The sequence below is a fragment of the Miniopterus schreibersii genome (genome assembly GCF_964146895.1).
Source record: "Miniopterus schreibersii genome assembly, chromosome: 8".
NCBI lineage: Eukaryota > Metazoa > Chordata > Mammalia > Chiroptera > Miniopteridae > Miniopterus > Miniopterus schreibersii.
In genome coordinates, this window is record NC_138109.1 from 20,639,025 (window position 1) to 20,655,707 (window position 16,683).

General features: G+C 47.3%; 2 protein-coding genes across 7 annotated transcripts in view; both read right to left on the reverse strand.

Moving 5' to 3' along the window:
• On the reverse strand, positions 1-14,171 carry LSM10 (LSM10, U7 small nuclear RNA associated). Of its 4 annotated transcripts, XM_081144941.1 has the most exons (3): positions 13,231-14,171; positions 2,890-3,057; positions 1-802 (listed from the first exon to the last, which is right to left on the reverse strand). In XM_081144941.1, exons 2-3 carry the CDS (start codon positions 2,912-2,914, stop codon positions 408-410), a joined length of 420 nt encoding a protein of 139 aa, XP_081001067.1. In that variant the 5' UTR covers positions 2,915-3,057; positions 13,231-14,171; the 3' UTR covers positions 1-407. The 4 variants fall into 4 exon arrangements, with proteins under 4 accessions (XP_081001067.1, XP_081001068.1, XP_081001070.1 ...); XM_081144942.1 differs by lacking the exons at positions 2,890-3,057; positions 13,231-14,171 and adding an exon at positions 2,650-2,794; XM_081144944.1 differs by lacking the exons at positions 2,890-3,057; positions 13,231-14,171 and adding an exon at positions 2,741-2,781.
• OSCP1 (organic solute carrier partner 1) overlaps positions 12,463-16,683 on the reverse strand; it is a 21,114-nt gene continuing 16,893 nt past the window's right edge. The window contains exons 8-10 of one of the 3 annotated variants that reach the window (XM_081144924.1): positions 15,406-15,545; positions 14,381-14,444; positions 12,463-14,182 (exon numbers count right to left, since the gene is read on the reverse strand). In XM_081144924.1, the coding sequence (XP_081001050.1) occupies positions 14,066-14,182; positions 14,381-14,444; positions 15,406-15,545 (321 nt within the window). In that variant the 3' untranslated portion in view covers positions 12,463-14,065. The remainder of the gene's footprint in view (positions 14,183-14,380; positions 14,445-15,405; positions 15,546-16,683) is intronic. The other 2 variants (XM_081144923.1, XM_081144925.1) reach the window with 2 other exon arrangements.

Consider the following 16,683-nt stretch of genomic DNA (forward strand, 5'->3'; position numbering starts at 1 on the left):
GTATCCAAGTTAAACTTTATGAGAAAACAGACACAATTGCAAGAGAAATGGGGAAACTTAGAGGTGGCTGAGGCTGAGTATATTTAATAATCCTCACTGGGAGAGGGCTGAAAACTACTTGACAGATTCCCTAAATCAGTATATCAGAAATTCAGATGCAAATGATCAGAAGAGAGGATTGTCATCTACCCCAAGGCCGCAGATAAATAGGACTCTGGGTTCCAGGGTGAATCTGGGAGGTGGAACCCTGTGAAAGGCAGCTGTGATAGGTGGTGTCTGTCAGATACCAGTTTCTGGACTGGCCTTGCTCCCTTCCCAAGTTCTAGACAGGAAGGAATAGCAGGCAGTTGGCTCAGCAGAACTCTGGAGGAACCTGAGTGGTGACTAGGGCTGCTGAATGGACAGGCTCATTTATGCTTTTTGGTGGGAAATTCCCGCCGGCCTTGCCCCAGGCTGCCAAAGTTGCGCACACGATGGATGATCTGCAGCTGCTGCTCAATGGTCTTGGTGATGTTCACGTCATCTGGGATGTGGACGTAACGGACATTACGGCCTGTTACAAAGAGGTCATCCAGCTCAGCCTGATGCCCCCAACGGTCCGTGTAGGTGACGTTGGCTAGGCGGATGTTCATGAAAGCATCGACGTTGTCTATGCGTCCATGGGCCACACTCTCATCCCGCAGGTCCACAGTGGTTACTTGGCCCTGGAGGCCCTGCAGCAGGATGATCAGGCTGTTCTCCGAGATTGTTCGTTCCTTCATCGAGTGGCTCATCGCCATTTTCCCACACTGCTGGCTGCTTGCTGGAGGAACACACAGATGGGAGCGTTAGCAGGCTAGGGGATGCAGTTGCCAACTCACCTCCACCAGGTTATACTGCAAAATCCCCAGCACAGACTTCCCCAAGTTTGCTTACCTCCCAATTTTTGAGTTTGGACCACCCTTATGAGCCAGGTACTTCATGTACACACCTCATAGAATCCTTGCACCACCTTGCAAGCCAAGGATTACTTATATTCATTTTATTTTACTTTATTTTTAAATATGTTTTTATTGATTTCAGAGAGGGAGAGGGAGAGAGAGAACATCAATGATGAGAATCACTGATTGGCTGCCTCCTGCGCGCCCCCTACTGGGGATGGAGCCTGTAACCCCAGCCTGTGCCCTGATGGGGAATCAAACCGTGATCTCCTGGTTCATGGGTCCACAATCAACCACTAAGCCACACCAGACAGGCTATATTCATTTATAAACGAGGAGACTATAGCCAGGAGAGGTTAAGTCACTTCCCAAGGTCAAACAAATAGTTCATAAATGGAGGTGCTAGGATTCAAATCCATGGCTGCCCCACTCCAAAACTTACACCACGGGTTCTGAGCCCTCACTGTATGTTAGAATCACCCAGTGGGTTTTTACATGGCGACCACACCCCAGAGGTTCTGATTCACTTGGACAGGGGTGGGGCCCAGGTGTCCTATTTTTTAAAAGCACCCCAGGTAATTCTAATGTGCATCCAAATTTGAGAACCACTACTCTAAGGTGTAGTTTATACCCTTGCTACTCAATGTATGGTCTGTGCACCAGCATTACCCAGGCATTTGTTAGAAATGCAGAATCTCCAGTCTCTTCCAAGACCTTCTGAAAGAATCTGCATTTTAACATAACCCCTGGGTGAATCACCAGTAGATCTCAAACATTAGTGTTCATCAGAATCACTTGGAGGACTTGTTAAACTACATTGCTGGACCCCACTCCCAGTTTCTAACTCAGAGGGTCTGAGGTGGGGCCCAAGAATGTGCATTTCTAACAGGTTCTCAGTTGGCTGATGTTGCTAATCTGGGGCCCACTGAGAACAACTGGTCTACACAATGCAGCCGCCATATAAGTAGAAATTTAGCTCATTAATTTTTGAAAAAAGGGAAGCATATGAAGCACATAGGTTTGGAAAGTAGAGAAACCTCGGTTGAAATCGCTGCTCCACCCACAAACTCTGTAAACCTAGGTCAGTTACTTAATGCCTCTGAACCTGTTTCCACATCTATTAAACCATAGGCTAAATGAGTCTAAGAGACTCTCACCACATTGAATGTACTTGCCTTTGCTTTCCACATGCCCTGATATTTTATTAATGTAACTTTTGCCTTATCTATCTCTATTTTCAGACTGAGTGGAGACCTCACTCAGAATCCCGACAGGGCTGAACAGGGTGGCATTAAGGGTGGCAAGCCAGCCCACGCCACTGATGGCGGAGGCAGGGAGCTGGGCAGAAAGGGTCTAGCGAGCCCCCGGGCTTCCCCAGGCGCATGCGCCCAGTCACAGACGGCTGGGGCGGCACACGGACGGCGGAGGCGGGCCTGGCTCTGAGATGGGCTCTGCCGCTTTCTTGGCAGGGGACCTCGAGCAAGGCTCTTGGCTTCAAGCCAGGGAGCCCATCGATAAGTGGGAACGGAGAAGTGCCTTTACTCACAGAGCCGCGGGAGTGGGCTGGGGGAGATGAGTTACACGCAGCAAATCGCAAAGAAGATGCTTTCACTGCTCCCCACCGCCCTCCGGGGTCCCGGGGTTCCGGGGTTCCGGGTTCCAGGGTCCCGGGTCCCCACCGCCCCGCCCCACCCCACCCGCGCTCCGCCCCGGGATTCCTCGGACGCACCCCGCGGGATTCTTTCCGCTTCCCGGTCCGCGTTGCCGCGGAAGCTAGCGGGCGCTTAGTTGGGCGGCCTTCCTCCGGTGGCGGGACTTACAGCCATAGCAACAACGTGCCGCTGCGTCCTCTGGGAGCAGAGACAGCGCTCAGTGCGCAGGTCCGCGCCCCCGCAGGCCGAGGCCGAACTACAACCCCCAGAATGCCTCGCGAGCTTCCCGACTCGCACTTTTGCAACCCCCGGCCTACCTCTCGTTTTCTTCATCGGAGTCATTCATTCATACTCAACAAATATTCGTTGAGTCTTCAACATGCGTGAGGCCCCTTCCTTCCAAGGCTCAGGACATACCGGTAACCAAAGAGACAAGCTCCCTGATGTGATGACCCTTAAATCTACTGGGGGGTGGGCAATGATGTCTGTAAGAAAACAAAATTATGATAAAAGTCCTTCAGAGCACTGAAACAGGGTAATGTGATAGAGACTAGGTGGCCTTTTAACTGGATGGTCAGGGATGTCCTAATAAGGTGACATCTGAGCTGAGATGAATGACACAAAGTCAACTTTTTTAAAACTAGGAGAGGAGCATTGCAATTAGAGGAAACGGTTTGTGTAAAGGACCCGGTGGAAATGAGCCTGCAAATTTGGAAAAACAGAAAGGCCAGTAACGCTGGGGAGAGTGGTGTAACAGGAGGTCGCAGAGGAAGGCAAGAACCAGAGCATTTAGGACTTTGTAAGTCAAGGTAAGGAGTTTGGATTTCTTGGTTAGGCATGTAGTTTCTGGAGACAGTGCCTGGGTTCAAATCTGCTCCTTGCAAACTGTATGACTTTTTTTTTTAGTTTTTTTTTTTTAAATCCTCATTCGCGAGTACTTTTTCCATTGCTTTTCAGAGACAGTGGAAAGGAGAGAGAGGGAGAGAGGGGGAAACATTGATGTTTCAATTGGCTGCCTCCCAATCGTGCCTGATCAAGCCCAGGATAGAGCCTACAACCGAGGTGTGTGCCCTTGGTCCGAATTGAACCCAGGACCCTTCAGTCCCTGGGCCGATGCTCTAGCCACTGAGTCAAGCCGGTTAGATCTGCAAACTGCATGACTTAAGAAAAGTTAATTATTCTCTCTGTGCCTCAGTTTCCTCATCTATTACTAGAAGTGCAATGATAGGCTACCAAAGGAGAGTGGCCTGATCTGATTTACATTTTTGAAAGGTCACTCTGTATAGTCATGGAAAAGCTGCTTATCTTCCCTCAGCCCCAATTTCCTCATTAGATAAAACAAGATAATGGCGATCTCGGAGAACCTGTAAGGTTTGAGTGACCTTCATTAATGTGTGCCTGCACCTGGCACACAGGAGAAACTCAGTAAGTTAGGTTTGTTCGATTCCTTCCCTCTCATTCATTTAGTTCCATCTCTGCCAGGACCCTTCTCTTTTACCAGTGACCACAGTTGATCTCTTCTAAAAATAAAAACTTTCTTCTCTGTGCAAGCTACTCTTGTTCTGCCTTCCACAGTCAAACTTCTCAAGAGAGGCTTCTATACAAGTGGAATCCCTTTTCCAACTTCATATCCGTGTGAGACTGGATTTTCTTCCCGTACTTCAGCCACAACAGATTAAACACCGAGGCGGCCCTGATCCCAGGATCCCGGGAGTGCACACAACCGTCCCTGCCTTGGCAGGTGAAAACCCAGGGGCCCGAGGAGCTCTCCCTGGACCAGCCGGCCTGCCACAGCTCAGGAGCACTCCAGTCACAGGTGCCCCTGGTCTCTAGCTGCTTCCACGCCAAAATCAAAGCCGGAGAAAGGCGGGTGGGAGAGCCTACGAGGGGCCCAGAGTCCAGCCTGCAAGTTAGGTCACTTTCTGCAGCTCCTGTGGCCACTTTCCATCTCTCCCTTCCTGGTGTGGTTGGGGCCGCCACAAGACAGGGAATGGCCACTCTACCCAAGAGGAGCTGCCCATCTCCCTGCGACCAGCCCTGAGGGAACCCTCCTCAAGAAAATTTCCCTCGGAGGGGACATCACTAAAGGGAAGTCAACATTTGTGAATACCCTTCGACAAGTCTGCAAGGATTGGGAGGTGGTTCCTGAACCTGTTGCCAGATGGTGAAATGTTCAAAGTATTCGAGACAAATTTCAGGAACTGACATCATCGCAGAAAAGTGATGGGAATGTTCTTCAGATGATGTATGAGAAATCTGAGCAATGGTCTTTTGCCTCCCAGTCATATGCCTGCCTCAGTGAAAATGCCTCTCTCAGTGGCAAGCTCAAAGATGCGGAGAAGCCTGTGTTTTGTTTAAAAATGTATTTTTATTGGTCTCAGAGAGAGGAAGGGAGAGGGAGAGATAGAAACACCAATGATGAGAGTCATCGATCGGCTGCCTCCTGCACACCCCCTGCTGGGGATCGAGCCGCAACCCGGGCGTGTGCCCTGACGGGGAATCCAACCAAGATCTCCTGGATCCTAGGTCGGTGCTAATATTTGAATCACCTGTGTATAGTGAGTGACAGGTATATTTTTGCAGCTAACTCGTAAGAATGTGACTGCATGAAGCAGAGTGGACAGTTTATCAAGACTGGCATGAGAGAGTGAATGACCAGTTTGACCAAAGCCTTGGACTGGATGGAATGATCTGTCTCTGAGCCGCTCTGGAGAAATGCTTGATTTACAAGGAAGAAATGAACAAGTACTCCTCATGAATATTTAGTGAAGCTTCACTATAAGTGTGGAAGCTGGCTGCTGCATAGGACACCGAAGACCACCTTTGATCTACAAGAAGCGCCTATCTTAACACGGGGTGTTAATGAAGATGTTAACGGCAAACACGATGGTGTCTTGCCAAAGAGTACAGGCCAAAATGATCCTGGACACTTCGGTTTTGTGTATGTTTGCAGCTCCGTATTCATACAAGTCTCGTTAGAAAACCCACATTTTTAACCACTTTTGTTCCAAGAAAAAAAATTTTAAAAATAAATCTTATATAAAAGTTTATGATCAGCTTTTTTACTTTTCTTCTTTCTTTTTGGTTAAAAAAAACCCAACAACAACCCTAGCTGTCTTGGTTCAGTGGTTAGAGCGTCAGCCCCGTGGACTAAAGGGTCCCAGGTTCGATTCCGGCCCCGGCAACCAATCGATGTTTCTCTCTCTCTCTCTCTCTCCCTTCCACTCTCCCTGAAAAGCAGTGGAAAAAATATCCTCAGGAGACGATTAAAACAAAATAAGCAAAACAAAAAAAAACAAAAATGTTTAATTATCTCTCGTAATAAGGAGTCTGGAGGTAGATGGTTCCAGGATCAGTATAGTGGCCAAACAATATCATAAAGGACCCACCTCCTCTGTCTTTCCCCTCAGTCCTCAGCAGGTTGGCTTTTCCCCCTGGTGCTTCTTATTTCATTGGTGACCATTTTCTTAACTGGAAACATGAAAGTTACATAGTAAAGGGTAATGTGTCCTGTGTAAATTAGTGCAAAACGTTGAAAGTGGGATTTAAGGAATCTCTAGAAAAAGAATTAAGAAGTTTTATTTTAACTACTTTTGACCCAGTGCCTCCCCTTCCACCTTAATTTATGTGGAAGATAAGACCAAGTTTGGTGTCTTATCACTTCCCTGATATTTATTAGTGTGTCTGTAACACATTTAATGAGGAACAGGTTAGACTTTGTTCTCAGTTGGTAATGGCATAACCTCTCTAAGTCATTTAATCTTTTTCCTGCTCACATCTCTGCTATGCGTGAGACTTCATATTTTTGCATGGGATTTTGGATGACTAAAGAGGAAGTGTTTGTGTACTTAAAAGATAAATGAAGGTGAGTACATAAGTAAAAAATTTAATTTATATGAAGCTTAAAATAGCTACCTGCTCTCTCCCTTCTTAGACCATTCTTTTAGAATGGAATATTACTATTATAGTTAAAAGATTGGTTTAGTCTATGATTGTCTTTAAATCACTTGAGATGGAAGTATAATTTCCCCCACGTCTTCCCATTTTTATAGGTATAATGTTAGTGGAACATAGTGAGGGATAAGTTTTCCCATTTTATTCTTCATTGGCTCTGCACTGGGAATGAGGAGTCTTCCATTACCTTTATACTTTGTGAGAAGTCAAAAGAGAAACTGAAGACAAGGCAGATTATCTTCGTAGCAGTTTAGTCTGTTTACTCTCAACTGTTATTTCCTACCTCATCCTGGTTTCCCTACTGTCAGACTTAATTAGGCAGCCTGCTATTTTCAAATCATACACTTCTCCTTTGAGAGCTTTATGATTAGTCTTTGCGTCATAGTTTACTTGCTTCTCTGTAGGGTTATACCTTAAGATTTTTTTACTCCCTCCCCCTTTAAGAGAAACTATTGATAAAAATGATGTTGCTTTATACACTATATACCTTGAAAGCATTATCATTTAAAATATGTATTAGGAAATATATTAATAAAAGAGAAAAGGGTAAAATAGTTGTAATTTTAAAAAATCTGCATGGATTCATTTTAGTTCTGTATATCATTAAAGATTTTTTTCAGGTTTGTTTGAAAAAAAAAAATGCAGAAGCAGGTATGAGAATCTAGCTGTCTTCTGTGACAGACATCAAAGAGATGTGCAAAATATATACAACACTCTTCTCACTCAGTATTTTTTGGGAAAATATAGTTACTTTTAATATAAAATATGTTAGTGAGTTTCTTGTTATTTTAAACTGCATTAAGGTTTTTGGGGTTTCCAAAAATTTTTAAGAGTATAAGGGGTTCTGAGACCGGAAAGTTTGAGAACTGCTGCTCTAGTCTGAGGACTTCCACGTACTTTCTCAACTCACTGTCACCTGGCTTCTCCTCCCAAGATCCCACCAACTTCTCTCGCAGAGATTCCCAATGATCTCCTTGCTCAGAGAACATTTAACTCCTTTCTTAGACCTTGTTTCCATGATCCTCCCCGTGGCTGGGCCGTATTGCCCGCCTCCTCTCTCTGGGGCATTGCATCACTGGTTTCACCCATTTCCCTGATGGTTTCTTCTCCATTTCTCCCTCTCTCTTTCTCTCTCTCTCAAACCCCCTTCATTCCCCTGCTCCCAAATGTGCTTTCTTTGGGGCTGCAGTCCCAGCCCAGCTGTCTTCTCGGTTACATCTGTCTCCATGCCATTTACTATTACATGCTGAGTCCCTCGTCTAGGTCTCCAGCCCAGACTGCGCCGCAGAGCTCCATTTTCCATCTGTCTGCTGCTTACTCCCATATGTCTTACTGGTGCTTGAAACTCGGCATGTCTACAGGGCAAATTCACCCAAATCAGTTGCTGCTCAGAATTTTTTTTATTTTTGTGGTTGCTACCACCGTTTTCAACTACCCAAGTTGGGCACCTTGACTAAACTTGACAGCTTCTATCATTTCTTGATTCCCCCCGCCTGTTACAGTCAACAAGCCCTACAGTCTTTAACGTCTGTCCCCCACCCTTCGCTTGCCTTTTTGTTCTGACTGCCACCATCCTAGTTGAGACCCTTTTTTTTCTCATTCGATCATTATAAAAACCATCTTACTGGCCTTTGTGTCTCATAATCCTTTGCCATCGGATTCAGAGTACATACGTATGATCTTGTCGTTTGCCTGCTAAGAAAACTTTCAATCAGCTGTCAGAATAAAGGTTCCTACGCTGACATTTAAGGCTCTCGGTAATTTGATTCCAGCCTACCTTGCGGCTGGATCCCCTTCAGGTTCTCTACCCGAACTCTCCAACCAGTGATTCTTAAATGTGGTCTGGGAACCAGTTGCCTCGTTATCTGGAAAGCTTTCTAAACCCAACGCTGGACCTACAGAATCAGAAGTGGGGCCTGGGGAACCTGCACATTTAACAATGCACGCTAAAATCTGAGACCCGCTGCCCTACTCTCCCGTCAGACTCAGCCACTCAGCAAGCCCCAGACAAACCCCACACCCTTATCTCTGCCTTTGCTATCCTGTGTCCTCCCTCTGCCTTGAATCTTCTCTCATTTATCTTTGCATCTAAATCCAATCTTTCCTTCAAAGCCCGCCTGGCTCAATTGCTATACCTTTCTGAAGTCTCCACTGATAACTCCAGTTGGGAGTGATGTCTCTCCTCTGACCCCTAGAGTTTATTGCTTGCAGTGTGTTTGCTTGTTGCACGCAGATTCTCAACAGTTATTTACATAAATCTTACCTCCCCTACTAGTGTCCTGAGTGTTGGGACAGACAGAAGCCTTAGGAGGCCCACGTACTTCACACTACAAACCACAGCTGCATGAGGAACCCTGGATTTATGAATGTGGAGAGACGACAGGGAGCTGAATGAAGACGGCAGGGGGAATGGAAAAAGAGGGTGAGTGTTAAAGACCCTGAAAACAGCTAATCGGAGCCCTTGAAGGCTGATTAAACTTGGAGTGTGGGTGGCAGGAGGAGGAATCAATGATTTAAATTTTAACATGGGGTTTCTAAGGAGATGGTCGCCCATTGATAGGAATAAGAGGGTTGGATGGGAGGGGGGTCATGCCTGTGGTGGGGATCTCATTTTTTGGCTACTCACAGCCACTGAACTCCTTTCCTCATGTTTGGGGAAATCTGACATCCTGTGGATTTCGGTGGCAGGTGAGAATTGGCTTCCCACTACAAATGACTGAAAGGTCAGATATTGTCTCTGATTCTTGTGAACTACGCCATGTGATCTAAGCTCAGGCATTATCAGACTTTAAATCTGGAGTACACAACACAACCAGCAGGGACTGTTTAGGCTCTGTCCTCGGGTCTGCGTCATCTAGTGCCTCATCCCGGGGCGGGGTGTGGGGTGTGGGGTGTGGGGCTGGAGTCCTTTCCTATGCTGCCTACCCCTCTCTGGTTCCTGGCCATTTTCTCATGGTTCTCCAGTCTTCCCACAACTCTGTAGGTCTCCTTTCAGTAAATTCCTTCTCTACTTTAGTCAGAATTGGTTTCAATTTATTGTAACTGACAACCCAGACCAATGCAAGGCCCACCTGAATTAAGCTCACTTCCGGAGATTTGAATTTCTATATTTCCTTTAGATGAACTCAGTTACGCTCCCGTCTCGGACTGTCAGAATCCTCCCAGGCCACCTGCTCCAACTCACCACCCAGGGCCCAAACCCCCTCTCCAGCACCCCCGATACCACTGCCTCCTCAACTCATGACCAGCAACTCATTTCTTTGCTCGGTGATTGACTCCATTGTTAGGAAGTTTTTGGTATCCATCACTTCCAATGGAAAATTGTCCTATTTGGTATCATATTTAAGTTCTTTCATGCCTTTTGAAAGTGAAGTACGTGTACTAAATAGAAGTGACACTGATGTGTGAGGCAATGTGGGACATCTCAGGGAAAGTGAGCCTGCAGCCCAGGTGGATAGAGAGATTTGTGAGTCCATAGTAACGGTCAAAAGTATGGCCTCTCCAAGTGGTGGTGGGGGGGTAATGCAAAACAGTGCAGAAAAATGCAAACTATAAAACATTTGGTCAGCAGTGGGGCTGGAGTAAGGGCAAGGGTGAGAAATGGAGTGAGAGATGAGATCAGGGATCGGGGATCAGGGATCAGGGATCAGGGATCAGGGTGAGGAATGGGGAAAAAGCCAGGGGTGAAATAAAAGTCCTCTGGCAAATGACCTGGCCTGACAGGCTTTTAAAAACAGCTGCGTCTATGTCTGTCTCATACAGGGTGGCCCCCAATCAGAAGCCACTGAGGATAGGAGGGGAAGTGTAGTCAGAAAGTAGTATGAGTAGAGCCACCAAAGCCGAAGGGTGAGAGTTTTAGGAAGACAGGGTGTTTGGCAGGGCCAAGGGCCTTCAAAAAGCCAAGAAGAGTGGGAGAAAAGGCCTCAGATCTAGTAAAGTTGGGGCCTGGAGACATGAGAATTGGGGTGTGTGTAGTGATAGGAGCTCTAGGGTGTAGGGGGAGGGTGAGTGAGGCAGCAAGGAAGCCTGGAGTGCTGGTGAGTGAATGGAGAGGGACACTGAACAGCCAGGTGAATGAAGATGGAGAGAAGCCCCTGGAGAAGCACAGGTTGAAGGTGTGGGGGAGAGTGGTTTGGAGAGGAGAGCCTCAGCAACCACTGGGATAAATATCTGAGGTGCAGAAAGAAGGCTGGGTGCGACAGAGGGGGGAAGAGTATACGCTGAGGCAGAGAGATGAGGGACAGCATACAAAACTATTATCTTTTCAATTATAAATGAGCCGAGTGGCCTTTGGGATGTCTAGGACACCTAAGTCAAACATTCTTGGCAGACACCATGACTTCCCCTGGAAGGAAAACCTGAAACAGCATTGGCCCAGCATTTCAAAAAGGAGTTAGGGAGTTTTATGAAGAAAAGGGAGGGTGGAGTGATCTGAGGCAAATATGCACATCCAGGATTTGGGAGCCCTGGGTTCTGCCCCCAGCTCTTCTGGGGCTGTGCCAGTGGTGCGGCCTCACGAGGCTAATGCAATTGGGGTTTCACGTAGTTTGGGAATATAGAAGGTAATGTTATTTTTGTCAGCAGAGGCACCACTGGCCAGAAACAAAAAGAATGTAGAGTGTGTGTGTGTGTGAAGGTGTGTAAGGTAATCAAATAATCCACAATAATTTCCACTGGCCCTTGGAATGCATCTTGACATTCTCATTTGAAAATGGGTGAGTTATGATCCAAGAATTTACTTCTCACCAGATCACGAAACTGTGCAGGGAAGATTCAGCTGTGAAGGGGTTTCCTGGCCTACTCCTTGTGAACTCTATGATCAGCTGTCCAGGAAGTTAGCAGCTGAAGAGTTATCCAGGGCATTATTTAAAGGGAGTTAGGGGTAGGTAAAGGTAGTATTCGTTTAAAAATTTTAATTTGGGTCTTTATGATTAGCTATTGTGATATATATATTTTGTAAAATTTGCATTTCTCTTTCTGTGGTTTCCTGTGGCTTGAGTTGGTCTCTACTGGATGCAAACCAGAGTGATAAAGCAGATGAAGTGGGTGAGGGAACCTGATCCTGGTCAGACGTGGGGGTGTCCAGGATCTGGTGTCCCTGCTGAGGTTTGTTTCTTGCCGACCAGGATCTAGATCTAAGGCAAAAAGTGAGTTTACTTTACAAATTGTTAGATACCAATATGGGCTACGTGGGATGACTTGCCTCTTAGAACTGAGTGCTAAACACAATTCCCCCCCTTTTTTCTCCCCCTTCGGTCTCAATTTTTATTACATCTTTCTTCTGGGGGCAACTAAAGAACTTTCATCCCGAAGGCTTTTCTAGAGCTTTGTCCTGTGTAATCTGTAGGGCTTTCCAACACTGATAAGAACAGCAGTGGGACAGCTTGAAACTTTTGTGAAGAGATAAATCCCAGGAGAGCTGAGAGCAGACAAACATCCGAAGCATGGAGTTGGGGACGGCTTGGGTAAAAATGCCAATTCCCAGGTCCCACCTGGGGTGGGGCCTAGGAAACTGTAAACTCAGCAGCTTATGTGGGTAAGCTGGCTGGAGCCAGGGAACTAGGTCTCATTCTTAACCATGAGGGAACTGAGGCTCAGGGAGGGTAACTGCCTAGGACACATGGTGAATCTGGGGCAGGAATGCGGCCAGAACTCAGGGTCCTGCTTCTGACGAGGGCATGCCTCCCGTTGCAGCGCACTGGGCACTGTGAGCGACACCCTCGTGGCCTGCGGCCTGGTTTTAGACGAACACTGGTGTGTTGCTGCTGTCCAGTCCGCACACTTGCCAGAGTGATCCTATCTTCTTTCTTCACCTCCTCCTAACTCCCCTGCTTTCTCTGGATGCTCTGAACCGCCATGCAAACCAACTTGTTTATCTCAATATTTGTGCAAGTCTAGAGACATGAAACTCAGATTGCCTCATCACAGGCAGCTTTACCAGAGATCTGTATCTTGTTTATTTACTGAGAGGACAGGTACATTTGAAATCCTCGGCATCGCTCTGGAGTAGGTGGAGGGAGGAGGCTGCTGCTTCTCGGCAGTGTGTGGCCAACCTCCAAGGTCCTGGGACATGCTCCGAGCAGACAGTGAAATTCAGGTTTGTGGCAGCATGGTGGAACCAGACCCAAAACGGGATAGAACCTTCCCTTTCATGTCACCTAGTCAGGCCACCCCAAGTGGTGGACAGATTGCTTGAAAGAGACTAAAACAGAAGGCACTTTGCAACCCTGTAATAGGCATTTTACAGCAAGATTTGCCTTTCCTCCCCAAAGCACCTTTTGGGGTGTCTTTGTAGGCAAGGAAGTGTAACTTTCATGGGCAGGAAGCAAATTAAATTTATTTGGTGATTTGCCTTTCTGTAACCAAACACTATGCCTTGGCAAGCTAAGGGACAGCTTCCCTGGCTCTCACATTCCAGAGCTGTGCCTCCAGTCTTGCTAGGGTCCGAGGGGCCCGAGTGTTCCCCGTGGTTGGTCCAGTCTCAGGCAATGACCAACGCAGCTCAGTTTTTCTCCTTCCACAGGACTGAATGGGCCCTGACCTCTGGACGTTGGTTGGCCCTGAGCCCGCCAGTTACTCAGTCCCAGGCCTTCCTGAAACAATGAAAGCAGCCCCGGTCTGATATTTTACATGGATCCCAATTAGACTTGGCATCGTGCCCAGGGAAGTAGCTCATCTGGTACAGGGAAGGAAAAATGACTCACCACGTGCTCCTCCCATGTATCCAACTTCAGTCTTTGCTTGGCCACTGGTGGAGAAGCAGAGGAGACTGGTGTCCTGGTGAATGGGGCTGGGTGTCTTTAGAGGCAAGAACACTAAGGCTGAGGAAGACTCTCGGCATGAGGAGCACATATCATGCTGAAAAGCAAACTATTTCCTTGGTACATATCTCCACATGGGGGAAGCGCATATCACATATGGATGGAGATGTGCAGAGAACTCCAGATGCCCATGTGCTCTGTGTGGGGCCCAGCTGAGTGTTCCCGTCACATGGCTTCGCTTCCTCTGCCTCTGAGGTTACAGTTCTCAGGGTGCCAGGGAGAGGGGGGCTGTCTAAAGTGGGCCCCTACTGCCTGAGGCAACTGCCTTTCCCACTTATTTCAAAATCACAAGGCAGAATCTATCCCAGAAATCCCTGAAGTTTGGTGGCAATTCTCAGGCATCTGTGATCTGTAGGTCCCCACAGGAAAGTTGTCATCAAGAGTTTTGTCAATGGGAGCGCCCCTTACCTATACTTTGAGGCTGATCCTGTGGCTCAGGATGATTTGGATGGATGTCACAAAACCAGAAGGAAAATGGGAAAGGTCCAATTTAGAAGCTCGAATACATTTTGCTAAATATATGTGTATGTGTGTGTCTTCCAGAGAGTGTGCTCCCTGAGGGAGACTGGTGCAGTTCATTCCAACATAAACAGGAATAAGAGGTAATGGCTTCACTCAGTAGAAAACTAGCAGCATCCTTTTGCTACCTGGGGCATCCCCCGGGGTCCTCATCAGGCAGCCTCTCTCGTGGCGGGAGGGGTGTGCCTGGTCAGCACAGCTATAACTCGTCCATCATAGCCAGCAAATCATCCCCCTTGCTGGTGCTCCACCTTGGCGGGGCGGTGACCTCAAACTCCCCCATGATCCGAGCCAGCTCTTGGTTCCTTTGCTGGTCCTGGCAGAGAAATGAGACATGCAGTTGGTATGTGATTTTCATCCCACCACTGTGATGCATTTCAGCTCCTCACCTGTATCTCCGAATAGGGACTATATTCATACTGATCGGAGAGGAGAAGGTAGGGCCTTTGAAGGTCAAAGTTATTACAGATGAGGAGGGGAATAAGAACTGACTCGTGGGATCCCCTGCACACACCTGAGTAGCTTGTATGTTGACAACTTCGTGGGCTAACTCCTCTGGCCTGGTTAGTGTTGCTTGTCTGCATGAGACACAGAGAAATGGGTCAAGGGTTAGAGTTTCCTCCCTGCCAGCGTGGCACACTGGCACTTGATAATTTGGCAACCTATTTTTTTCTGCCTCATCCTCTGCCGTTTCCTTTCAACTTTGTACCCCATATGCCCAACCAATGCCCCCCCGCCCCCCAGCAGGTCATGTTCTTTTATATCTCTGTGCCTTTGCACATACTAAACTCTGCCAAGAATGTTCTTCCCCTTCCTCTGCTTGGCAAACTTCTAGACCCGGCTCAGATGCCAACTCTCTCAATCTGCCGGTGCAAGTAATCACCGTGTCCTCCGTTAGCGCATGTATGACACGGCACTGAAACAGCTTATGGACATGTTCGTTCTCCTTCTACGTGGGAGCTCCTGAGGACAGGCTCTAGGTCATATGCTCCACGTCTGTGTCCCTAGCACTTCCCATAGTACGTGCCACACAGTAGTGCACAAAAGGAATTATATCAATGGATAGGGAATTAGAAGGCACCTCCCACCCCAAATATGTGGTTGTGAGGGCGATCACATGAGATAATGAATGCAAAAGTGCTCTGTAAACTGTAAAGCACTGTATAAATCTCAGTGAATTACTACTGCTATTGGTTTGGGGGAAGGCGGTCTAATCTCAAAGATATCACCCTTTGGCCTCCCTCCTCTTGTTTTTTAACAGACTTCTCTTAATTTTATTATCTTCACTTCTAATACTTCTTGTCCAGCTGTGCTGTGCTAACTTAAACACTGGAACTATTTTTTGAATGAATCCAGAAAGTTCAGGCTATTTAACAATGGGGGTTCTTCTTTAACCAGGTTATTGGATTATTTGCTGGTATGTCATTTGTGGTCTTTACATCTGTATTTGTGTGTCATTGGTTTATAATGGTCACTGTTTTGGTTTAGCACACTTAGGATTTTAATATATGTTTTTAAAGAAACAGATTTAAAACATACTCCTCCTCTTCATCGGTGGTAAAGAGATTCAACCGGAATCCTGGCTCAGGGCCACTGGATTTCTTAATCTCCATTCCTCCCATCAGCTTGGCCAAGAAATTCAGCTCTTCTTTAGCAAGAGGGTTTGGAGCAATGCTTTGCTGCAGAAAAAAATGTCATGATTTTCAGCCACATGAAAGTGATCATGTTTCCCACTGAGATCGAGGGACCCAGGGTGGTATTATAAAACAAGGCAAAACAATAACTGTTCAAATTATTTTTGGGAAGAACTGGGTCCAAATAAAGCACAGAAAAAAGGCTTAATCAACAGAGAAACAATCTGCGTCAGAAGCAGAGGGACTCTAGCAGGGCAGCAAAACAGAGATTTTCACACTCTCAGGATGAGTGGAAGGCCCCAGGAGTCCCCGCTGTCCTCAAACTACCTTCCTCCTTGAAGGAGAAGAACGCTGCTTCCTCTTCAGTCAGCCCCATTCCCTCAAACCAGGGCTCCAGGTCCAAGGGCACTGGCTCCATAGATGCTACCACACTGCCCTCAGGTGGTGACTGTGCGATCGCACCCTAAGTCCATTCCCTCTCCTCACTGTCTCGCCCATTCCAACCTTCTCCCCTTGACCATGGCTCTCGCCCAGGCTTCCCCTGCTCTGCCTCTTCTGTCACTGTGCGGCCAGAGTTATCTAAAATATAGTTCTCATCTCACTTCTCCCTTGCTTGAAATAAACCCCTCTGCCTCCTGCCTCAAGGACAAAATCCAAATTGTTTAAGCCCCAGTGTCCCTGTACAGTTGAATCCTGGCCACTAGCCTCAGTTAGGCCGGGATCTAGTCACGTGGGAGAGATGCTGCCTCCCTGCTTCCCCCAAACACTATGCTCTCCTGCCCCTCGGCGCCTTTGCTCAAACTTTCACCTCTGTCTGCATGCCTACTTCCCCTTCTGGTCTGTTGAATGTCACCTCCTCTGAGCAGCCTTCCTGATCACTCTCCCCTGCCCCTGCCCACAGGACAGAACACATGCTCTGCACAGCATTTCCTTCAGAATACCCAGGAGCTCTGCCTCTGCCGTGTTAGCTTCCCGCTTCTATGGCTGTCTTTCCAGGGCACTCTGCGCCCCTGCAGGATTAGGCCACGTCTGAGCCAGCTTTGTGTCCCTGGGTACCCAGCCCACAGAAGTAGTTCAACGAATGTTTGCTGAAAAACTGAATATTCCATGAGTTGTCCTGTAGCTAATTGGTGGCTAGTTCAGTGAAAATTTGTAAAGATGGAATTCAGAGAACCTGAAACTC